The following is a 25709-nucleotide window of genomic DNA, read 5'->3' on the forward strand; positions in this document are numbered from 1 at the left end:
AGTTGTACACCTCTGATCAGAGTAAAACTATTCGAATAGCCGTGCCCGCGGTTATGGGCGGTCAACCAGATTCATCGTGATTAGTCTTACCCTAGTTTAGTCTAATGAAATTGGATAGTATAGGTGGATGGTTGGGCCTGTTGCAACGTGAGATAGCATTGGACAGCGGATGATCAATATTAATTAATTATGGCAACTGTTTAATTCTTTCAACTTCTGTTTATAAATGCTCGCTTTATGCAAATGAACCACTCTAGCTCCCCTTTGATAATTCCCTGCATCATACCCCTATTCCGGTATGACTTGCTGAGTACAGTGGGTAGTACTCAGTCTTGCTCTATTTTTCCCAACCCCAGAGTACGAGTATGTGTCAGATGGAGGTTTCTCCGAGGAGTAGGCTTCGTCCGTGCCGTCGAGGATGCCTGTGGAGTGGTGTTCCCGCTGCAGTTCTAGTCAAGGCTTAGCTCCTGTTGTCTTTCGTTTTTCCGCTGCATTTATGTAAGACTTTTATGATGTTTGTAAGACGTGGATCTGAATGTCAACATTGTCGTTTGTGTACCCCGGCCGGTCCTGGACGGGGATTTTAATGCACATTCTGCTTGGAATTCTATTCGGGAATTTCTGGGCGTGACAAGTTGGTATCAGAGCCGATCTTGACCGTAGGACGAGCCAAATGGAAAAACCTAAGAGCCCTCTGAATCCTTTTCATTGCATATGTTCTTTACAATTGGATTTGTTCCGGGAAAATTGGGATCTGTTCTTGTGGTTCAAGGGAAAAATTTTGGTCGCTCGTTTAAGTGAGATTTGTCAAAACAAGTCAGTCTAGGGTTTTAGTAAAATTATTTGGGGTTTATTCGTCAGTCAGTTGGGATTTGACGGGTGAAATGCATTAGGTCCTAGCTCAGGAATATGGGTTGCAAGGTATTTCTACCTTTATTGTTATTATTAGTATGTATCTAATTTCCCCATTATTTTATCGTTATGTAAGTCTGTCTTATTTATTCGCTCTCATGCAAAATGATCTATGCATAAAATTTCGCCCTTATTTGATTCTCTTATTTGAGTCCTTTATTGCTTTATTTAAATTTGGATTTGAGCTTGCATTGATCCTACTCCTTTGTCTTCTCTAGATGGCCGGCCACCCACCCAACCACCGCGGAGAAGGCATGATCGACTTTGTGGCAGAATTAGCACGTATGACGCTGGTAGTGGGCTACCCCAACGCGCCAGAGTACACGACTGTTCCACCGCTCAGTGGCGAGCTTCCTCACCGTGTCCGCCTGGAGGTCCATGGTTATGTGGGCACCTGCCTCGCTAACATGGTGGTTGAGGCGTCCGGAGGCACAGCAGATCACGCCTGTCAGGAGGTAGCATACCTGATGATGGCCAGACTACGGGAGCGCCACAACTACATCTTCCACGACACGGCGTACCGATTTCACCCTCGTCGAGCCAGCGGTGATGATGTCAGTACTTTCCGTTCGACAGCCGGCGAGAACGACACCACCTTTGGTCACATGTGTGCTGTGATGAGGGGATTGGATAGGATGCACTCGGACCTGCACAAGGCGTCCAAGGCCTTGAATGATGGGAGGCTCATGAGGATCGTCGCTCTGAAGGACGAGATAGCACGCCTGAAGAGGGAGAATGCTCAGTTAAAGGGTCTTCCCATGCCAGGAGGAGTCCGGATCCGCACTACGCCCCACAAGACGACGACTGCACCCGTGCTCATCCAGCTTGCGACCAGGAACCCACCTCCGCCCGCAGTTCCCGCAGCTCCAGTTCCGCCCGTAGCTCCAGCACTTCCCGCAGCTCCCGTGTCCGCTCTCTCCTTTGCTCCAGCATCAGCCGCCAGGGGTCCAGCCAGTGGCAATGGAGGTTGGTTGTCTGCGACTCCCAGTGGCAGCCGCGACCGCAGCAGTAGTAGCTCCAGTGGCTCAGAGCCGGGCAGCGGCGAGACTTATCTGCCAGGCTCCAGGAGCCGCTCAGAGGGACCTGGTGACGAGCAGGAGGACGCCTTCGACTCCACCGATCACAGGAGCCGTTCGGAGCATTAGGCTCGTTTTCCATTAGTTTATCGATTGTCTAGCTTCTGCTTGTTAGTTTGCGTGTTTAGGTTGCTTGCTTGGGGTCAGTCGACGGTCGATATCATGTGCCTATGATATGGCTGTCTTAATAAGGATTTTTGCTTGTTTTTTTAAGTGTTTTAATTCAGACCAGAACAATTGCAGTTTAAATTCCTATATAATAAAGCTTAGTTCCTGAGCGTCTGTTTTCCTTCTCTTCCCCGTCTGCTCTTCCTCCAGATGGTCTACACCAGGAATGGTAGCCGTACAACAGGCGAGGGCAGCAACGGCGAAGAGCACACTGATGGTGTGCATCCCAACAGCGATTCCGGCAATGGTCCGCCACCACTTCCTGAGAATCCGACGCTAGCCCAAGTGATGGCACATCAGACTCAGATGATGGCAGCCATGATGCAGCAGATGCAGCAGCATCACCAGCAGATGCACCAGAGGATGCTGCAGCACGCCGAACAGCAGCACCAGCAGTTTGGTCCCCCTCCCCCTCAGTCCAAGTTGCCAGAGTTTCTACGTGTCAGGCCACCCATTTTCTCCAGCACCACTAACCCCATGGAGGCGAATGACTGGCTCCATGCCATAGAGAAGAAGCTGAATCTCCTGCAGTGCAATGATCAGGAGAAGGTTGCTTTCGCCACACACCAACTTCAAGGTCCTGCGTCAGCTTGGTGGGACAATCATATGGCCACCCGCCCACCAGGTACTGAAGTCACTTGGGCAGAGTTCTGCCGTAGCTTCAGGAAGGCGCAGGTGCCAGATGGGGTCGTGGCACAAAAGAAGAGGGAATTCCGGGCACTCCATCAGGGCAACAGGACTGTGACAGAGTATCTCCATGAGTTCAATCGCCTCGCGCGATATGCACCAGAGGATGTCCGCACCGACACCGAGAAGCAGGAAAAGTTCATGGCAGGTCTGGATGACGAGCTGACCAACCAACTGATATCTGGGGACTACGCTGACTTTGAGAGGTTGGTTGACAAGGCAATCCGTCAGGAGGATCAACGCAACAAGATGGACAGGAAGAGGAAGGCCGCTCAGTTCAGGGCACATCAAGGAAGTCACCAGAGGCCGCGCTTCACTCCCGGGCAGCAGGGTGGACCTACCACCATGATCGTCCGCCAGTACCGCCCGTTCAACCCTAGCAACTTCCACCAGGGCGCCAGTGGCAGTCAGAACCACCATGGAGGTCAGCCCAACCGCGGTGCAGCTCCACGCCCACCAGTGGCACCGGCACAGCCAGGCCCGTCCGCGCAAGCCAAGAAGGAGACTGGAACAAAACCTGGGTCCTGCTTCAACTGTGGCGAGCTTGGCCATTTCGCTGACAAATGCCCGAAGCCTAGGCGTGCCGGGCCAAGGTTTGTCCAGGCTCATGTCAACCACGTATCTACGGAGGAGGCACAAACAGCACCAGAGGTCGTACTGGGTACGTTCCCTGTTAACTCAATCCCTGCAACAGTACTTTTTGATTCTGGTGCAACGCATTCGTTCATTTCAAAGAAGTTTGTCGGGATGCATGGGTTAGTAAGAGAGGAACTTAGCACACCAATGCGGGTTCATACCCTAGGGAATAGCTCCACTTCGGTTCAATTCAGCCCTTCTATAACAATAGAAATTCAAAGATCACCATTTCTAGCCAACCTCATTCTTCTCGAATCCAAAGACCTAGATGTCATTCTTGGGATGGATTGGCTGACCAAGGTCAAGGGAGTCATCGATTGTGCGAATCGCACAGTCACCTTGACCAACGAGAAGGGGGAAACAGTAGTGTACAAATCACCAGACTCACCAAAGCAAGGGGTCTCTTTGAATCAGATTGAGGTGGAAATCCCAGTGGTCACCGAGGAGAAGAATTCGAGTAAATTGGAAGAGATTCCCATAGTCTGCGAGTACCCAGAAGTGTTTCCCGAAGACCTCACTACCATGCCACCCAAGAGAGAGATTGAATTCCGGATTGACTTGGCACCGGGAACCGCTCCAATTTACAAGAGACCGTACAGAATGGCGGCCAACGAACTAGCAGATGTCAAGAAGCAGGTTGATGAGCAGCTGCAGAAAGGGTACATTCGACCAAGTACTTCACCTTGTGGTGCTCCGGTCATTTTTGTGGAGAAAAAGGATAAGACGAAGAGGATGTGCGTTGATTATCGCGCACTCAACGAGGTCACAATCAAGAACAAATATCCTTTGCCGCGAATCGATGATTTGTTTGATCAACTGAAAGGAGCTAAAGTGTTTTCTAAGATAGACCTGCGATCAGGCTACCACCAGTTGAGAATTCGGGAAGAGGATATTCCAAAGACGGCCTTCACCACTCGGTACGAGCTGTATGAGTGCACGGTTATGTCTTTCGGACTTACCAACGCACCCGCATTCTTCATAAATCTGATGAACAAAGTGTTCATGGAATTTCTGGACAAGTTTGTTGTGGTATTCATCGACGACATACTTATTTATTCAAAGTCCGAAGAAGAACATGAGCAACATCTCCATCTGGTACTCGAGAAGTTGAAGGAGCACCAGCTATACGCCAAGTTCAGCAAGTGTGACTTTTGGTTGACGGAAGTCAAATTCCTGGGTCACATCATTACAGCTCAGGGCGTGGTAGTTGATCCATCGAACGTGGAGTCAGTTACCAAATGGACCCCACCTAAGACCGTGTCGCAGATCCGAAGTTTTCTTGGACTTGCAGGTTATTACCACCGATTCATCGAAAACTTCTCCAGGATCGCCCGACCCATGACTCAGTTGCTTAAGAAAGATGAGAAGTTTAAATGGACAGCTGAGTGCGACAAGAGTTTTGAGGAGCTCAAGAAGAAATTAGTATCCGCACCAGTTTTGATTCTGCCCGACCAGATGAAAGACTTCCAAGTCTATTGCGATGCATCCCGCCACGGACTTGGATGTGTCCTAATGCAAGAGGGAAGAGTGGTTGCGTATGCCTCGCGGCAGTTGCGTCCACACGAAGGGAATTATCCAACTCATGACCTGGAATTGGCAGCAGTGGTTCATGCTTTGAAGATCTGGAGGCACTATTTGATTGGCAACCGTTGCGAAGTATATACGGACCATAAGAGTCTAAAATACATCTTCACCCAACCGGACCTAAATCTCCGACAACGAAGATGGTTGGAATTAATCAAAGACTATGATATGAGCATTCACTACCACCCGGGTAAAGCCAATGTGGTGGCAGACGCATTAAGCAGGAAAAGTTACTGCACTGCCCTATGCATCGAGGGCATGTGTGAGGAATTGCGGCAGGAGTTTGAGCATCTCAACGTGGGAATTGTTGAACACGGGTTCGTAGCCGCTCTAGAAGCACGGCCTACGCTCGTCGATCAAGTTAGAGCCGCTCAAGTAAATGATCTTGAAATAGCAGAGCTGAAAAAGAACATGAGAGTCGGAAAGGCTCGGGATTTCCATGAAGATGAACACGGCACGATCTGGTTGGGAGAAAGATTGTGTGTACCTAACGACAAGGAACTGAAGGATCTGATACTCACCGAGGCTCATCAGACCCAGTATTCCATTCATCCAGGCAGCACCAAAATGTATCAAGACCTCAAAGAAAAGTTTTGGTGGGTCAGCATGAGGAGAGAAATAGCTGAATTCGTCGCACTCTGCGATGTTTGCCAACGAGTGAAGGCAGAGCACCAAAGACCAGCAGGTTTACTCCAACCTCTTCAAATCCCGGAATGGAAATGGGAGGAGATTGGAATGGACTTTATAACAGGACTGCCCTGGACATCATCGGGTCATGATTCAATCTGGGTAGTCGTGGATCGACTCACTAAGGTTGCTCACTTCATACCAGTACATACCACGTATACGGGCAAAAGGTTGGTGGAGCTCTACCTCTCGAGAATCATGTGTCTACATGGAGTACCCAAAATGATTGTATCTGATCGAGGGAGTCAATTCACCTCAAAATTCTGGCAGAAGCTGCAGGAAGAATTGGGGACTCATTTAAATTTCAGCACGGCCTATCACCCGCAAACTGATGGTCAGACCGAGCGAGTCAATCAAATCTTGGAAGATATGTTGAGAGCTTGCGCTCTTGATTTTGATGGAGCTTGGGACAAAAGCTTGCCATATGCGGAATTCTCGTACAACAACAGCTACCAGGCCAGTCTACAGATGGCACCGTTTGAAGCTTTATACGGCCGGAAGTGCCGCACACCTCTCTTCTGGGATCAGACAGGCGAGCGTCAATTGTTCGGGACAGAGGTATTAGCAGAAGCAGAAGAGAAAGTCAGAACCATCAGGGAAAGGTTGAGAATTGCCCAGTCTCGACAGAAGAGCTACGCGGATAACCGCCGAAGGGAGCTCACTTTTGAAGCAGGGGATTACGTGTATCTTCGTGTCACTCTGCTCCGGGGAGTACACCGTTTTCAGACGAAAGGCAAGTTGGCACCACGCTTCGTGGGACCATACAAAATCTTGGAACGAAGGGGGGAAGTTGCTTATCAGCTAGAACTTCCATCCAATATGATCGGCATTCATGACGTGTTCCACGTGTCCCAATTAAAGAAGTGCTTAAGAGTACCCAAGAACAAGCTGATTCAGAGCATATTGACATTCAGGAGGACCTGACATATGTGGAGAACCCGGTTCGTATACTTGATACCAGCGAAAGATGAACCAGAAACAACGTCACCAGGTTTTGCCGAGTTCAGTGGAGTCACCATTCAGAGGAGGAAGCAACCTGGGAAAGGGAAAATGAGTTGAAAGCCGCCCATCCGCACCTCTTCGCCAGCTCCTCCGAATCTCGGGGCCGAGATTCCGTTTAAGGGGGGTAGGTTTGTCACACCCCAAAGTTCTTTCCCAAGCCTAAATTGAAGTTATAAATGGTCTCAAGAATATACTTGTGTAAATCAAGAGAAAACCTTAATAAAGTAATACAAATAATAACCGAATCTGGCATGTGGAATTTTTCTTGAGTTCTACATGTCGAAATTCACTAACAGGATTTTTAGTGGAATTTTCAGAGCCCTAGAAATAATTTTAACCAATTAAAATTGAGCATGCAATATTTTAATTCCAGGGAAAATCCTTTTCTTCCTTTTTCTTTTTCCCCTTTTTCTTTTCGAGTGGGCCACCGGCCCATTCTCTCCTTTTTCTCCCCCTCCTCCACGCTGGGCGGGCCGCAGGCCGAGGCCCAGCCAGGCCGCCCCGCCCCCCCTCCTCTCCTAGGGTCGCCGACAGGTGGGGCCCACCTATCGGGTCCTCCCCCAACCTCCCGCCGCCCGCGCCGGTCACCACCCCCGAAACCGCCGCCGCCGCGTCCCACCTCCCCCGCTTTCCTCGCGCCCACGCCACGTCGCCCGCGCCCACGCCACGTCGCCGCCCCCTCTCCCCGCGTCTCCCGGCCGCGCCCGCGCCCGAGATGGCCGGGATTCGATTTTCGAATCCCGCCTCTCTCGGCCACGTCCGGCCCCCTCTCTCCCTATTTAAGCTCCGCCGTCACCCCCTCTCTCTTTTTCCCCATTTCGCCGAACACTCCCGAGCTCTCCATCGCTCCCGCACCGTGCATCCACCCGCCGCCGCCTTTCCCGCCACTCCGGCCACCGCTAGCCGCCGCTAGGCTCGCCGCCGCACCGCGCCGTCGCCGCCGTCGGGTTCGTGTGGCCGAGATCCACCCCGTCCACCCCTCCTTCGTCGAGGTTCGCCGCCGGAGCGCCGTTCCTACCGTGCGACGGTGAGAGCCGCCATGTCCGCTGCCTTCGGCCATGGTTTCCCATCGCCGTGGTTCATCTCTCTCCCTCTAACCTCTCTCTTTTCCTCCCTTAGGGCATTCCGGACCTCGTCCGCCCGTCGCCGCCGATTGCCCGTGGTCGCCGTCGCCGTTCGCCGTCGTCTTCCTCCGCGCCGGCCACTCTCGGTGAGGCATCCCTCTCCCCTCTATTCCCCTCCCTCTCCTTCCTAGCCGCCGCTTAGCGCCGCCGCCCTCGCGTCGCCTTCGCGCCGCCGCCTCCGCCGCCGGTTGCCGTCGCCGGCAACGCGTGCGCGCGCGCGCGCCGTCGCCATCGCCGTGGCCGGTCGACCGGCCTTGAGCTGAGCCGAGCCGGGTCGCCGCCGCCCGTCCGATCAGCCCCGGGGGCGATCTGGGCCGTCGGTCCCGTGGACCGGCGGTGGACCACCCGCGTAGTCCCGGTACATGGTGAACCGCCCCCCCTTGAGCCGCTGCCGAGTGGGCCTGCTAGCCGGCGCCCCTTTTCCCTCTCCCCCGAGCCGCTGACCGGTGGGCCCCGCATGTCGGCGCCGCGCCCCCTCCTTGATGACGTCAGCCCTGGGATTTATTGCGCAATAGATGATTTAAGGACTTTTTGTTATAGTAATAAACACAGTGAATCTTCTAAAATTCATAACTAATTCATCCGAGCTCCGTTTAAGCCCATTCAAGTCTCAGTAAATCAAGAAAAATGTGTAGAATCCATTAAAAATGGTTTTGTTCCCTGTTTCAGTAGTCTTATAGCCTGTTTGCAATGTTTGCCTTGTATGTCGCTAGATTCCGGTTCTTCCGATGCTCCGGTGTACTTCGAAATAGTCACCGAGGTTCCTCCAGCAGCAGAGCAAGGCAAGTCATGCTTGCCACTTGAACATGTTGATCCTATATTGCAAATGCTCTATTGTTTTTCTTCAAATACTGGATCGTTTTATAATGTTACTAGGGGATGTTTACCTATTGTCATAGCCATGCTATTGTGGTACCATGTCCCTTTGTCAGCTTGGGTTATAACATGACTAGAGTTTGGACTAGGGATTGCTTAGCCATGCTTAGTTCAACTAGTACACAATGGGGAAAATCCTATTAATGTTTAGACTGTTGGTTCTAATGGTATTGTTGGATTAGTGCCACCGCTTTTGTGTTGGTTAATTAAAATAAATCACATGGTGGGTTGTGGGTGCATGGTTTTGCTAGTCGCACCCATGGCAGTTAAGGACCGGTTCGCGGGATGCCCTGGAAGAACTTATCGTACTTACCACAAGCCAGCGTGGGCAACGGCTGGGCTTGTAGTGTAGCTTTCCTCTAGTCGACGCATCCAGGCAAGGGTGGGCATGATAGAGCGGGGCGGGCCCTGCGACGGCCTCTGTCGCTTCCGGATTCACCTAGGCACGAGAGGGGACTGCCCGTTACCCGCTGGGGACGGGGGTGAAACCTGAGGTGTGGTGTGCTTGACTAGAGGGGGTTATGCGAAGGGTCCTGTCACGGCCTCTTTCCGGTATGCCGTGGTGGCATGTCGGCGCACGGAGACGTGTCGTGGGGCTGTGTCTTGTGGGTACAGTTGTACACCTCTGATCAGAGTAAAATTATTCGAATAGCCGTGCCCGCGGTTATGGGCGGTCAACCAGATTCATCGTGATTAATCTTTACCGTAGTTTAGTCTAATGAAATTGGATAGTATAGGTGGATGGTTGGGCCTGTTGCAACGTGGGATAGCGTTGGATAGCGGATGATCAATATTAATTAATTATGGCAACTGTTTAATTCTTTCAACTTCTGTTTATAAATGCTCGCTTTATGCAAATGAACCACTCTAGCTCCCCTTTGATAATTCTCTGCATCATACCCCTATTCCGGTATGACTTGCTGAGTACAGTGGGTAGTACTCAGTCTTGCTCTATTTTTCCCAACCCCAGAGTACGAGTATGTGTCAGATGGAGGTTTCTCCGAGGAGTAGGCTTCGTCCGTGCCGTCGAGGATGCCTGTGGAGTGGTGTTCCCGCTGCAGTTCTAGTCAAGGCTTAGCTCCTGTTGTCTTTCGTTTTTCCGCTGCATTTATGTAAGACTTTTATGATGTTTGTAAGACGTGGATCTGAATGTCAACATTGTCGTTTGTGTACCCCGGCCGGTCCTGGACGGGGATTTTAATGCACATTCTGCTTGGAATTCTATTCGGGAATTTCTGAGCGTGACATGCTGTGCACCACCTTGTGCGTTGGCTAGCCGTGCTCGCCAACGCCATTCTCTGCAAAGATTTAACGTTTCTCACTGTCAATTTAACAAATGAACTCATCAAATCTACCGATAGCGATTGGATTTAACAAGAATGGACCAACCAAGATCGAAGCAGTCGACGGCTCGGCGTCGTGGGGGCTGTCCATGGCGGGGGCCTCCCGGCCGAGGCGACGTGGAAGCCTTCCCGCTGCACAGGGGCATCCCTAGGGGCGTGCGGCCAGCGCGCCTGCGCAGGGTTCCCAATTTTCAGGGGCCCCCTAGACCCAAAACTTCAACGCACTAGATATACAACTCAATAAGTAAATTGGTAGTCTAACTAGTCCTAAAAATTTGTTATTTTTCTTGTCGTTTCGGCTTCGATTACGCCTTTGCCGGTTCGCACAGTTGCGCTGGTTCGCAATCTTGAATCGCCTCCCACTGTGGACCTTGCCAATCGCAACGAACGAGAGGAGTAAACGACGCCTCACTTCTTTCTCTCGTGCGGTCGTGCCGCTTGACGCCTGCCGCGCCCCTGACCTAATTCTTTCTAGTAATTTCTAATCCGGTAATCCCTAATTTTGGATTATCATTTTAGGCCATTCTAGATTGCTATGAAATATATTACAGAGTATAATTATTTTCATATTATATCATCAATTAAGTTTTTATCCTTCAACTTTACACAGGGCCCTCGAATTTAACGGGACGGCCCTGCCGCTGCATGTCAGGGTCCCCAGCCGCCGACATGTTACCACCGCCGCCATTCGTCTTGACGGACTGCGCCACTAAGCAGTAGCACGAGATGGCGAGGAGGAGGCAGAGAAGAGAGGCGGCGTCCGCCACGTTCACAGGAGGAGGCTGAGAAGTGGTAGAGAGAGATGGAAAAAAAAAGAGAAAAGAGGAGGATGGAGGAAGAAAATAAATCTGATAGGCGGGTCCCACGTGCAGATTAGGGGAGAAGATGGAAAATATGGTGGCGATGGCATGGTTCTAATTTTAAAAATTTGAGTGGCACGGTTATAAATAGACGATTTGTAATGTCATTTATCTGAATAGGTATATTTGCAATGGCATGAATCAAATTAACCCAAATTATTAAAAGTGTACAATTTTGGTAGGGTTAGTGAAGGTGCTATTTCAGCATCCTATGCCATGTCATGTTGAATTTTGGATCGGTGTTGGTATATTTAGTTAGTTTATAAATTCAATACATCCACTCACATGTTAATTACCATCAATGTATTTTACTCTTTTAATGCACTACTGTTTCTTTTTTCCTTCGATTATTGGCACGGATTGTTTATCCAGGTAAGACTATAAATCAATATTTAAAAAATAAACTACGTAAATAGCTTAGAATAGGTGGTATAATCATGCAACAAAGAAAGTTTCCTTTTGAGAAATATTTTTTTTAGAAGCGTGGAGTACAAAAATGCAGGGAAAACACTGAAAAAAAAGCATAATAATAACGTAGTTATATTTTTTTTTACGGAGGAAGTGTATAATACGGTCTCGCGCGAACCTACCAGGTTTTTACTCCTGCAAAAACACGGATACAAAAGCTTAAAAAAAAAACAGTATTAGATCGAGAACCCTAGCCCCCTAGTTCGCCATGGACTTTCGACGACGGAAGCCGCCGAAGGACGGCAGGGTGTTCGTCCGCGGTCTCGCCGCGGGCACCGCCGGCGAGGCGGACCTCCTCCGCCACTTCGATCGTTACGGAGTGGTGGACGAAGTCTCCATCCCGAGGGTCGTCGGCGAGGTCGATAGCCTCACCGGCCTCCCGGCCCTCCGCTTCGCCATCGTCAAGTTCGGCCACCCCGAGTTCGCCGGCCTCGCCCTCGACGATCGGGAGCAGGTCATCGACGGCCAGACGGTATGGTCGGCGTCTCCGATCGACTTGACACAGTTAATCTCTCTTTCTGAATATAAGCAGAATAAGGCGTGTCAAATTTTCTTGGTTTATATTGCGCCATATGTAATTGTGCTCAAACAAACAAATCATTTTTAAATATGTAATTGTTGCTGGAACGGGACGCCCGGCTGCAGGTAGCCATCGTGCTGCGGCTGCTGCTGAAATGGGAAGCCCTGCTGCAGGTGGACATCGTCGTGCTGCGGCGGCTGCAACGGCAAGTCCTCCTGGTGCGAAGCCTGATCAGTCAACCGGTGGAGCTTGGTGTTCTCCAGGAACAGAGCATGCGCAAGAGAGATGACGTCCTCCAGATACTGCCACGAGGTTCCTCGTGGAGGGTAGATTCCTTCCATGTCTTTTCCCAAGTTCTTGAGAGCAAGACTTGCCATATGGATTCGGGATTGGATTTTAATCCCTCGTGCGTGTCACTAAAATAGTTACGAAAAAAATTGAGAAGATATATTAACATATGATATATCGCTTCACAAAAATGCAAATTAAAATTCAATTTCTACATCTCGCAAAACAAATTTGATTGTGAATATATGTTAACTAGCTGTAGTTTAATTTTTTTTCGTTGCGAGATGTAGAAGTTGAATTTGAACTTGTATGTTTATGGAGTAATATATTACATGTTACATCTTCTCAAATTTTCTTCATAACTATTTTAAGTGACATACAAATAACGATGTGACATCCTTCGAAGGATCAAAATAGTTTCCCATATGGATTCGGAGTCCTCAGCGTTCTCGCAGTTGGTTGGGTAGTATAGGGAAGCATCCTTTCGCAGGGACCGTAGATTTGATCGGGCGAGTTTGGCGAGTGGCGCTGGTTCCGAACCTCGCACGTCGTGTTCGGCAAGCGCATCATTCTGCAACTCGTGGCTGGTGTCGCGGTGGCGCTGGCGCATCAGGATCAGGTCCGCAGCTTCGGCCTTCGGGATCTCTGACCGCGCGGCCGTGCTGCTCTGCGTCCGCATCGTTCTGCAACTCGTGGCCGGTGTGGCGGTGGCGCAGCAGGTTCTCGTAGTCGTACTCGTACTCGTCTATGACGATCTCGCCGCCGTGCCGCTCGAAGTCCGAACTTTAAGCAGCCTCGGCCAAACGCCATGGAAGAGACATCACAACCCACTGGCTCCTGCAAAAAAAACCATTCACAAACTCAGGATCGATTCTGCATTACTCGGCTAAGAATCTAATCGAAACAACACACAGTAGGATGCAAATTCAGTTACTGTCAAATGCAGTTTCAGTTTGATCCACAAAATTCATTCTGCACATGTAGGATGGCAAAACCATTGCACGATCAGTTGATCACCTTCAGTTTAATTTATCTAAGATTGGAGTAAATGACAGTACAAAACAACGCACTTCTAGTTATAAATTATTGTAATTTGAGATTTGAGATACATCCTTGCCGCGCCATGCAGTTAACAATTTTTAATGGCACGCACGAGCACAAGAACTTTCACCGATCAACCGACTCGAGGTATGCAGTTTCCAGCTCATTCGCCATCTTCTCCATCGCGATCCACGAGCTGCCACCTTCCTCCACCGCCGCCGCGGCGGCCGCGGCGAGCTCGCTGGTCTTGGCCCTCACATCCGCCAGCTTCCCGGCGTCCGCGGTGTCGGCGAACACGCGCGCGAGCGCCCCCGGGTCGGGCACAGCGCCCGCGCCATCCGCGGCGCGCACACCGGCGCCGTGCAGGTCGACCACGAGCCGCGCGTCGATGAACTGGTCGGCCTTCATCGGCCAGGCGAGGAGCGGCACCCCGGCGGCGACGCCCTCGAGCGTCGAGTTCCAGCCGCAGTGCGTCAGGAACGCGCCCACGGCGGCGTGCCGGAGGATCTCCATCTGCGGCGCCCAGCCGCGCACGACGCGGCCACGCGCGGCCGTCCTCTCCTCCAGCCCCTCCGGCACCACGGCGGCGTCCGCGCCCACCGCCCAGACGAACCGCGCGCCGCTCGCCTCCAGCGCGGCGCCCAGCGCCGCCGCCTGGGCCGGCGGCGGCTTGTACATGCTCCCGAAGCAGACATAGACCACCGAACGCGAGGGACACGTGTCGAGCCAGGAGAACAGCTGCTCTGCTTCCGATGACCTCTCCTCTACCCGGCAGCCGGAGTCGGCGACCGGGCCGACGGCCCACACGCGGCCATGGCCGAAGAACCTGTTCAGGTACTCCAAGAACTCGCCCTCGATCTCGTCAAACGAATTCACCACGGCGCCCCAAGCTCTGGAGTTGAGCAAGAAGCCTTCCCGCACGAGCTCCCAGTCCGGATCGCCGGCGACGTAGCTCCTCACCACCGACGGGACATGCTCGTACGGGAAAGACGGGGACCCGGGAAGAGGGCCAAGAACGACCGGACTGGTCTGTTCCAGCGGCAGGCTGCCATTCCAGAAGTGCTCGAGCGCGGCGACGGTGAACGCGCCGACGCCGTAGAACGCGACGCGCGGAACACGGAGGTCGTCGGCGAGGAGCTGCACCCATCCAAGAAAGAAGTCGGAGACGACGACGGTGGGGGCATCGTCCGGGCGAGACCGCGCCCAGGAGAGGAGCGGCGCGCGGATACCGGAGAGATGGACGGCGAGGAGCGCGTGGTGTGAGTTCTCGTGGAGGGAGGCGTCGGGGAGATGGATCGGGAGGGCGGCGGCGAGGGGGGTGGATGCGAGGAAGGCGGAGAGGAGGGGGAGGTCGGAGGCCGTGACGGCGACGGTGAGGGCGACGCCGTGGCGGGTGGAGAGGCGGTGGGCGAAGTCGAGGAGCGGCAGGAGGTGGCCCCGCGACGGCAAGGGGACGACGAGGGCATGCGGCCGCCGCCGGGAGGGCACGCCGTCGTTGGTGGACATGGCGGCCGGAGAAGAGTTTGATTGCGCGCGAGGACCAGTAGTCTCTGAAGATGAGTGAACCTCCGAGGCTTGGAGTGAGTGGTGATAGGCTGTCGAGCAGTAGCATTTCTAGCTGCTCTATGACAATCAACATCAGTCAATTATTAGTTCCTCCGTCTCGTTTTAAACATCCTTTCGTGTCCAATTTTAATCATTTATCTTATTTAATTTTTTTTATTTTTATTATTATTAGATAATAAACATGAATACTACTTTATACTTTATACGTTACTTATATTTTTTTATTTTTTAAAAAAATTTTAAAATAAAATGAATGATTAAAATTGGACACGTAAACTCATGACTATATTTATAATATGGTGGTGGAAGCATTTTATTAGAAGACTTTATATACTTAATTAGTTGTTGAAATGGTAGTAGTATGAACAGCTTGTGCTCGCCACCGACCCGGATGCGGACCGCCACTGGGCGTGCTAGGCTCGTGAAGTCAAATTACACGGCGACTCGGCTGGGCCTCGACGCTCGCAGGGATTTCGGCGGGGCTTTTAACTGTTCGCAACTTTTATATTTGGGCTGGGTTTAGATCCAAATTTTTAACTTTTTTTATCACATCAACCTATCATACACAATTTTTCAGTTATATCGTATCAATTTCAACCCAAACTTTCAACTTTTGAAAAAACTAAACATAACCTTGGCAAATAACTATTTGCCACCCCTATCTCAATGACATGTGGGTCCACATATATCTATGACATGTGGGTCCAGTGGCAAAAAGTTAATTGCTACATCTAAATGTGGCAAATAGTTAAGAGGGTGTTTAGGAAGGAGTCCCTCTCACAAAAATTGTAGTCCCTCCCATAGGGACTTATGCTTTTGTGTCCCTCCTTCTCAAACACCACCTAAATATCTCGATTTCGGGGGGCTCGCGGGCAGCCTGGGGGACCACGAGAGCTCACGGAATAAGTTCACCGGATGTCCCTCAATTGTACGCCGAGTCTTTCTAAGGTCCCTAACCACAATAACAAAAATGTGTATATCTAAACTATGTAAAACCGTTCAAAAAAAATCCCAAAATAGTATAGATGTCTGGTTTCGTTGATATGACATTATAGCCAGCAAAAAATAAAAAAATAAAAAGTGTGGCCCACATGCAAGTGAGAAGGAAAAAATACGGAGCCTACGTGTCAGCATTATCTTCTTTCTTTCTCTTTTCTTTTTTTTTTCCCTTCTACCTCAAGCTGTGCCACAGGCACACACAGGGACGCAATTACGGCGCGCTCGTGTTCCCCAGGCTGGAGCTTATGCTCGTCATCCTCGCCATGCCCTGCGTCTCCCAGGCGTCGGCGGTGCTCATCCGAGGCGGCACTACGACCGGGCTGGCACCGGGCTGGCCGTCGGGATCGTGCTCACGGCGTTCCTGGTTGCTCTGCTGCTGTTCCTGTCGCTGGGCGTCACCACGGGGAGGCTGCTGCACTAGAAGGAGGTGCACCAGGAGATTGTTCGCCGGACGCTCGGCCCCGGCAAGCGTGCTCAGTGGACGTGGAAGGACCCCGCCCGCACTGCCTGGCTCGTCAAGCTCAGTCCGCTCTTCGATGACCTGCGTGTCTCGCCCAAGTACATGCTCTCGCAGATCGCAGGCAGCGGCCTCGTAGCGGATCATCGTGTCCGACGACGAGAATGAGGACGCCGAGGCGCCGTTCCTGCAGAAGTTGCTCGGCATACAGCGGATTGTCGACGATTCTTAAATCATAATATAATATCTAACCGTCAATACCTGCATATAATGAAATAAAATATGGTATCCAACTTAGTGATAGATATTATTACTAATCATTTCCACTAGTGTTGGTGAAATATGTGTATGCAGGTATTTTGAGAAAAAAAACACATCCGTCAAGTAACAAACTGCACCTCCGCGTATTCAGGACACATTTACACAGATTGGAGGCCCCATAAGTCAAGTAAACAACTCTAAATGGGCCCAACTATCATGCCAATGGGCTGAGGGCCTCAAAATTAGTGTCCACGACGAAAAACGGGCCGAACGGAGCCGTCCCGGGTTCGGCCGAACCTCCAATTCGGCCGAATACTTTTTGTAGCCGTTGATCATGAGATTCGACATGGACGGCCCGATCTCTTCGTGATGACGGTTGGAGAGTAGTTTGGTCGTTTCCTATACCTGTAACCGTCATATGGAGGCTATAAATAGAGCTCATCTCATTTATTCACAACACACAACTTTGAGATGAATTATTATTGCTATTTCTTAACGACATTACTAGAAATATAATTTCCAGCAATGACGCAGAAATACTTCTGGTATATTATGGTTACAGAGTTTATCCGCAAGCGCACGGATACACCATTGTAGCATTTCACCCGAGAGTATTCCAAGGGTATCGTATTTATTTTATCCCGTGGAAAGATCATGTAGAGAGAACTCAACTAATAACTTATATATTACTTATAATAATCATATTCTAAGCAGGGGTTAAGATAATCCAAAGGTACAGTGACACACAAGCATTACTACTCATCCTCATAATAATTAATCTAAGCTAGGTGGAAAGAAAAGAGAAAGAGAATCTATTCCTATACTTCTAATATATATAGTATACATACATTCTAGTTAACTGGTATACTAGCTAATAACCTCTATCTGATACCCTCCTGGTACTTCGAGAAGCCACCCCTGACTGCCGAGTTCCTTACGACAGCCCGTCATGACCATCCAACCAGGGCTAAATACGGAGGAATACCCTCCTCAGGAAATTAACTTAGGATTATATATAGGCGCGGAGGAATACCCGTACTGAGCTGTCACCATCAGCGGCACACCTCTCATCCGCAACATATAACCCCAAATAATGATATCCCGTAACCTAGACACCACGTCTAAACTACCAGATACTACTCTAATAACATCGTCATGACATAGAATAATTGCATAAGCAAACACTATACCCGCACCAAAGCATCTCCCAGATAAGCTAGCAGTATACTCAGTATAACATGAACATAATATAAAGTAGGTACTAACATACTCGGAAAGTATTTCAATACCATAAATGGTACACTCTGTTTGTCAAGAAATTCCACGGTGAATGGGAGGAGCTTAAGTGCAATTTCTGCCTTACTTTCTTGACAGACAGAGTGTATCATTGTTTCGCTTCTTCTCTAAGAGAAAAAGGAAACAATTTCCACTTTAGAGTTTCATGTGTCATGCCTACGATGGATAGGCACGAAAACACTAGCTCAAAGTCCCGAAGATGGAGGTATGGGCGTTCACCGATACTACCAGAGAAGGTTTTCTCTCAAACCATGGCTATAAAGCTAGGACTGATTTCGTAGCCATCCGAAAAGATTGGTTTTGAAGAACAGGATGGCTCACAAAGATCAGCCCGAGGAGCAGAAATGTTTTGAATTGTGGGTTGCTCCATCAAGGAAAGGAATCAAAGAAGAAGAAATATACATAAAGATACGAGGATGACCTAGACTCGGATAAATTAGCAACCGTTCCCCGGCAACGGCGCCAGAAATGCTTGTTGGTATTTCTTACGACCATAGATAAATCCGCAAGCACATGGAATACCGCTGTAGCACTTCACCTTCGGGTGACCCCAAAAGGATATCGAACTCAGGGAACGTGTGTAATCTACCTAATGCTAAGACAATCCGAGGACAACAACTAAAGATAGGTAGGCTAGGCTAGAAAGGTCTTTCTAAGGGTTTTAATTATCTAAGCTAAGTTAAAGGTAATTCCCTATCTGTTGCTTTGGGCACCGACCCCTGCTAGTTTGCCAGCGTGGTTCCGGCTATAGCTCTATGATGTATCCGAACGTGGAGGATTACTTGGACGAGATTCAGAGCTGTCACCACCTGCCGCCTACCTCTGATAAATCTGTGGGATACACAACAAACAACGGTAATATCTAACCTAGACACCACGTCTAAGTTATTAATTACTACTCTAATACTCGCGCAGGAACTTCCTTCTCTATCCGGAGTCCTAGTACTAGAGCACTTAGTATAAATACTAAACAATGAACCCGCAAAGATGGAAATCTATCTTACTCAGACAAAATAATTAAATAACACAACAAAGGAACACGAATGCTTACTTTATAGAAGAAGTTCTCCGAATCAGGAACAGAGTGTACCGACAGCTCCGGTACTCCTCCAGAATTCCTCCTAGGAAGCTACACTCGTCGAGGTAGAAGTCGGATGAGCGCCAAACTTCCAGGCACTCCTCCAGAGCTTCCCCTCACTCTCTACCTTATTCTGATGTACAAAAGATACAATAGAGCCTCTTATAATTCAGCTCAAAGTTGTGTGTTGTGAATGAATGAGAGGAGCTCTATTTATAGCCTCCATATGACGGTTACATGTATGGGAAACGACCAAACTACCCTCCAACCGTCATCAGGAAGAGATCAGGGCCGTCCACGTTGAATCTCACGATCAACGGCTACAGAAAGTGTTCGGGCCGAACCCAGGACAGCTCCGTTCGGCCCGTTTTTCGTCGTGGACACTAATTTTGAGGCCCTCAACCCATTGGCATGATAGTTGGCCCATTTGGAGTTGTTTACTTGACTTATGGGGCCTCCAATCCGTGTAAATGTGTCCTGAATACGCGGAGGTGCAGTTTGTTGCTTGACGGATGTGTTTTCTTCTCAAAATACCTGCATACACATATTTCACCAACACTAGTGGAAATGATTAGTAATAATACTTACCACTAATTTGGATACCATGTTTTATTTCATTATATGCAGGTATTGACGGTCAGATATTATGATTTAAGGACCGTCAACACGGATCTACTTCACGTTCATGGAGTCGGTGAAGCGGGTGGCGCTGGGGATCGTGGCGAGCACGCACATACACTGGCACACGTCGTCGGACCACTCGTCGCGTGCGCACGCCGTGGTGGTGCTCGCCATCGCCTCCTTCCAGCTCTTCTTCATCCGCAGCCGCGCTCGCCTGCCGCCTCCGCCGCTATTCCGCAGCCACACTCGCCCGCCGACGTCACCGCTTCGCCTGCTCTGGGCGCCCGCTGCCGCTCCCTCTCCGCAGGAAGAACGAAAGATAAGAAGAGAAAAAAGAAAAGAGAAAGGAAGAAGATGATGCTGACACGTGGGTCCTATATTTTTTTATTCTCACTTACATGTGGGCTTCACATTTTTATTTTTTATTTTTTTACTGACTAGATGTCACACCAGCGAAACCAGACATCTATGCTGCCTTGAGACCTTCTTTGAACAGTTTTACATAGTTCAAAGGTACATATTTCTGGCATTGCGTTTAGGGGATCTTAAACAGACTAGGCGTACAATTGAGAGACGTTAAGTGAACATATTCAGCTCACGCGGCTGTGGCACTTTCGTGGGACGAAACTCGTGAGGTCGTATGCGCCCCACATGGCCACATAATACAGGCCGCGGGATCGCCAATTCGCCACGCCATTTGTGGGCTCGCATTTTAGCAGCCAGCGTGCGGGCCGGATGCTTCTCAAGGAGGAAAGATTAAAAGATGGAATAAGTCTATTTTGCTTCCTTCGACTTATGTCCCTGGTTGAATCACATCCATTAATAGCAAAATTGTGTATAACACATCTCTCAACTCCCAAAACCGTAACAAATCGACTTCCCGAGCGGTTTCGGTTTCGGAGGCGGTAGGGGTAGGGATGGGGGCGGGGATGAGGCAGTGGAGCGATCGGGAGTGGGGCGCAAGCTCAACTGCTAACGGCGGGGTGCGGGAGGTGACCGGCGAGCCGGTCGGCCGGAGGATTGAGAGAATGGCCTAGAGAAGAAGAGGAGAAGCGTGGCTGACAGTGGGCCTCAACGTTTTTCATTTCTACGCTTGACACTGACATGTCCTACAATCTGATTCAGCCAGTTAGTAGGGTCCAAGATGCCATGTGGGACAAAATCACCCAGGGAGTCGATTTGGAACGGTTTTCAAAGTTGGGGGACAGGTTATATCCGGTTTTGCGGTTGAGGGATGCCATTCAACCAGAGACAATTTTGGAGGGAGCAATAATAGACTTATCGATGAAGATGAGTGCTCTTGATTATCTAGGCTCTAAGCCCAACTGATGTGACGTGTCAGAAGTGAACTGCCGGAGACGAAATCACGTCGAATGAACGGGCCAAAACGGTCGTTGTGCAGTACTACATTGTTTCCATTTCTACTTTTATATTTTTACTATTTTTATTTTCGTTTTCATCAGTAACCATTTCCATATAGTTAGATTGGTAAAAATCGAAAACAATCAAACGCTATGTAAAAGTAAATGGCGGTAGTAGAAGATATAGGCTGATTGCTAGTCAGAGGCTTGCCGTACACGGTGGTTCGGTGCATGGTCTCGGGTCGTCGTCAAAGTCGTCGCAAAGGTTAGTAAAATTGGGCCGTGTTATTCAAAATTTTTTCTACAAAAATTTTCAACTTTTTCGTTACATAAAATATTTAGATACGTGCATAGAGCATTAAATATGGATGAAAAAACCAATTACACAATTTACATGTAAATCACGAGACGAATCTTTTTAAGCCTAATTACGCCATGATTTGACAATGTGATGCTACGTAAACATTTGCTAATGACAGATTAATTAGGCTTAATAAATTCGTCTCGCAGTTTACAGGCAGAATCTATAATTTATTTTGTTATTAGTCTATATTTAATACTTCAAATGTGTGTGCGTATAACTTTAAAAAAATTGGGCACACTGATCTACATGTCTTTGCGGAAAGTGAGCAGGAAAATTGAGCTCTGTCTTCACCATTTGCAGTACGGGTACAATCAAGAGCAGGTCACCACGAGCCGCGGCGCATAAGAGCAGGTCGGTCAGCATATGGCAATAATGCAATGGTATATGCAATAATGCAATAAGGCATCCTCAATATTTAAGGTCACTATGGCTATAAGATGAAATCCACATTCTTATATTCATTTGTATATAGCATATGCTACAATATATATAGCTTTTTCTTAATCTTAAACTGGGACCCACTCATTAAAAAATTATATTCAATATGAATGAAAGAGCACCATGCATGGTGCAAAAGGTATGAACTAATTTTTTATTTCTTATGGTCTAGCCTTAAGCTTAAGGTTGGCCATAGCCATTTTTTCACTTTCTCCTCTCCCAATGCATAAAGGTGGAACAAAAATACTACTTTATTCTTTAAGGTTGTTTTGCACGTAACATTGTGGATGCCCTAATGTTCTAGCGCTTCGTCTAAAAACTTTAAAAAACCAGCAATAACTTCAGAACTTGTATTTTTCTTATATACTAGTGAACTTGTAAATAGACCAATCACAACAGGAGTCTTTGGAAATGGATTGTAAGCAGATCATGTGCTATCTCCGTCCTAAAATATAATAATCTAGTATTCCATCCGTTCTATAATATAAGGGATTTTGAAGGGATGTGATCCTGTCCAAATTTGTAGTAATATGATAAGTTACGTTCCTCTAAAATCTATTATATTATGGGATGGAGGGAGTAATGAATATGACACATCCTTACAACACTATGGAACGAAGGGAGTAAATAATATGGAAAATTTTGGTTTTTTTTGGTAAAATTCATTACAGCCCCTGTATGATGGCTAAGAGTGTTGCATGATCAGTTGATCGCCTTCAGCTAAATGTCTCTGAGATAAATTACAGCACAAAACGACCCCCTCAAGTTAATTGGAGGTACACTCTGCCGTGCCATACTGCTACGCATGTGACAACAACAACAAATGAGTCAAGAACGCCGCCGTGTCGCGTGACCTCACCGATCAACCGAACGAAGGAGACATGCACGCAGTTTCCAGCTCCTTCGCCATGCTCTCGAAGGCGACGCGCGAGCTGCCACCTTCCTCCACCGCCGCCGCGGCGGCCGCGGCGAGCGCGCCGGCCTTGGCCCTCACGTCGCCGCACTTCGCCCCGTCCACGGCGTCCGCGAGCGCGCGCGCCAGCGTCGCCGCGTCGGGCACGGCGGCCGCGCCCTCCGCGACGCGCACCGCGGCGCCGCGCAGGTCGACCACGAGCCGCGCGTCGATGAACTGGTCGGCCTTCATCGGCCAGGCGAGGAGCGGCACCCCGGCGGCGACGCCCTCGAGCGTCGAGTTCCAGCCGCAGTGCGTCAGGAACGCGCCCACGGCGGCGTGCCGGAGGATCTCCACCTGCGGCGCCCAGCCGTGCACGACGCGGCCACGCGCGGCCGTCCTCTCCTCCAGCCCCTCCGGCAGCACGGCGGCGTCGGCGCCCACCGCCCAGACGAACCGCGCGCCGCTCGCCTCCAGCGCGGCGCCCAGCGCCGCCGCCTGGGCCGGCGGCGGCTTGTACATGCTCCCGAAGCAGACATACACCACCGAACGCGCGGGACACGTATCGAGCCAGGAGAACAGCTGCTCTGCTTCCGGCAATCTCTCCTCTCCCCGGCAGCCGGAGTCGGCGACCGGGCCGACCGCCCACACGCGGCCATGGCCGAAGAACCGTTTGAGCCACTCCAAGAACTCGCGCTCCATCTCGTCGAACGAATTCACCACGGCGCCCCAAGCTCTGGCGTTGAGGCGGAAGCCTTCAAGCGCGACCTCCCAATCCGGATCGCCGGCGACGTAGCTCCTCACCACCGACGGCACGTGCTCGTACGGGAAAGCCGGCGACCCGGGGAGCGTGTCGAGGACGACCGAGCTCTTGGGGTCCAGCGGCAGCGCGCCATTCCAGAGCTGCTCGAGCGCGGCGACGGCGAACGCGCCGCTGGCGTAGAACACGACCCGCGGGACGCCGAGGTCGTCGGCGAGGAGCTGCGCCCACCCGAGGAAGAAGTCGGAGACGACGACGGTGGGGGGATCGTCCGGGCGAGACCGCGCCCAGGAGAGGAGCGGCGCGCGGATGCCGAAGAGATGGACGGCGAGGAGCGCGTGGTTGGAGTTCTCCGGGAGGGAGGCGTCGGGGAGATGGAACGGGAGGGCAGCGGCGAGGGGGGTGGATGCGAGGAAGGCGGAGAGGAGGGGGAGGTCGGAGGCCGTGACGGCGACGGTGAGGGCGACGCCGTGGCGGGTGGAGAGGCGGTGGGCGAAGTCGAGGAGCGGCAGGAGGTGGCCCCGCGACGGCAAGGGGAGGACGAGGACGTGCGGCCGCCGCCGCCGGGAGGGCACGCCGTTGGTGGTGGTGGCGGCCATGACTGAGAAAAAGGCGGGAAGAGGGAGACAGGGATGCGTGTGTGGGCCGTGGAGACAGGAGAAGTGGGAACTCGTAGGCTGTAGCGGGCTTTGAGTGAGTGGGTGTCTTGCTGTCAAGTGGCGTCTTTTTCTTGGTTGACAGTGGACTCCGGTCAAGTCTTTTACTACTACTTATTCCCATGTCAATATACTCCCTCAGTCTCAAAATAAATAAACTTTACAGTTTAAATTTATCTCAAAAATAAACCAACTTATATTTTTTTACCTACCATCAATCCGCAAAACGATAAATTTTATTACTTCAATACCCCTCATCTACACATCATTCAATACAATATTCACATTAATTAAGGGCATTATGGTCTTTTGTTTCTCTCCTTAAAAACTCCTTGGGACGCTAGGGTTTGAGTTTTTTTTAGGGAGAGAAATAGGGCTATCATAAAAGCTCGAGGCTCGCGAGCTGCTCGAGCTCGGCTCGAGCTTCAGACGAGCCGAGCCCGAGCCTCCCCCAAAGCTCGCGAGCTTTATCGAGCCGAGCTCGAGTTTCTATCAAGCCTAGTAATATATGATTTTTTGTTGTTATTTCATAAATTAGGAAATCAAGTATGTTATTTGTATGCCTTCTGTTGGCAACATATATTTATTTTATTCCTTTTTCCTTATCTATTAATATGATGAACTAGAAATTAATTATTTTTTAAAAAAAATATCCTTGAAATATATATTATTTTACTTAAAAATTAAGCTCGGTAGTCAAGCTTGATCGAGCTCGAATCGAGCATGTTTGAAAGCTCGAACATTTTATAGGCTCGGCTCGAGTTTGTATTGAGCTCGAGCCTAGGCAGGAAAGCTCGCTCGAGCTCGGCTCGTTGACAGCCCTAGAGAGAGGGAGTAGGCGTTACAAATATTATCTCTATAGAGATAAAATTTTAACTTGTAGACCAATCCGAATCGATTTTAGAGATAAAACCGTTCTTATCTCTAATACTTCCTCTACTTAAAAATAGAGGTATTGGGTGCCTATCATTGTACACACAATGATTGATACTCCCCTTGTCCCAAAATATAACAACTTTTAGCCCTCAGGATTTGTCCCGAAATATAATAACTTCTCCACCAACATTCTCTTCCCAACAAATCACAACCCTCCACCATTCACTTTTCCCACCTACCTCCACTACTCAGCCAATCACAACCCTCCATCATTCACTTCTACCTACTTTCTTAATAAACATGTCCAACCATAAAACTTCTTAAATTCTGGGATAGAGGGAGTAATAAAGAGAGAGCTCCACCCTTATACCTTGTGTTCATTGTCTCCTGTGGTGTGATTGATTGGGAATGGATACATGCTTCTACATCTTCTCGACGCGCCTCATCTTCTGAGGGAGGGAAGGGAGCGGATCTAGACGATGGGCTTCTACATCTTCTCGACATGCCTCATCTTCTGAGGGAGGGAAGGGAGCGGATTTAGACGATCCATTGGCGTAATCATTCTACAACAAGTAGGAACAACCTTCTCAATCCTCGGATTACATGTTCGAGTTCCCTAATTGTCGCCCTGACCGGGTTTCATCTTTTAACCGAACTAGCAATATATGTGCATTGCATTAGGTGAAGTCAATATTCACGATTAATAAAAACTCTATCAATTTAAAAGACAAACCGAAATAAGACAAACAAAACATTGACAAAACAAAATTAGGAATCATATATAGTATTGACTCCAGGTGCGCTCGCTTCAT

At 49.7% G+C, this 25709-nt stretch overlaps 2 protein-coding genes across 2 annotated transcripts; both read right to left on the bottom strand.

The window, feature by feature from the left end:
- Positions 1–11964: 11964 nt before the first annotated feature.
- On the bottom strand, positions 11965–14870 carry LOC127781402 (flavonol 3-O-glucosyltransferase UGT89B1-like). Its single transcript, XM_052308349.1, has one exon. It carries the CDS (start codon positions 14776–14778, stop codon positions 13399–13401), a length of 1380 nt encoding a protein of 459 aa, XP_052164309.1. The 5' UTR covers positions 14779–14870; the 3' UTR covers positions 11965–13398.
- A 7397-nt stretch (positions 14871–22267) lies between these two features.
- On the bottom strand, positions 22268–24022 carry LOC127781627 (flavonol 3-O-glucosyltransferase UGT89B1-like). The gene has a single exon (XM_052308614.1). The coding sequence runs from the start codon at positions 23962–23964 to the stop codon at positions 22576–22578; it is 1389 nt and encodes a 462-aa protein (XP_052164574.1). The 5' UTR covers positions 23965–24022; the 3' UTR covers positions 22268–22575.
- Positions 24023–25709: the final 1687 nt, after the last annotated feature.

Source organism: Oryza glaberrima, chromosome 8, assembly GCF_000147395.1.
Source record: "Oryza glaberrima chromosome 8, OglaRS2, whole genome shotgun sequence".
Lineage (NCBI taxonomy): Eukaryota > Viridiplantae > Streptophyta > Magnoliopsida > Poales > Poaceae > Oryza > Oryza glaberrima.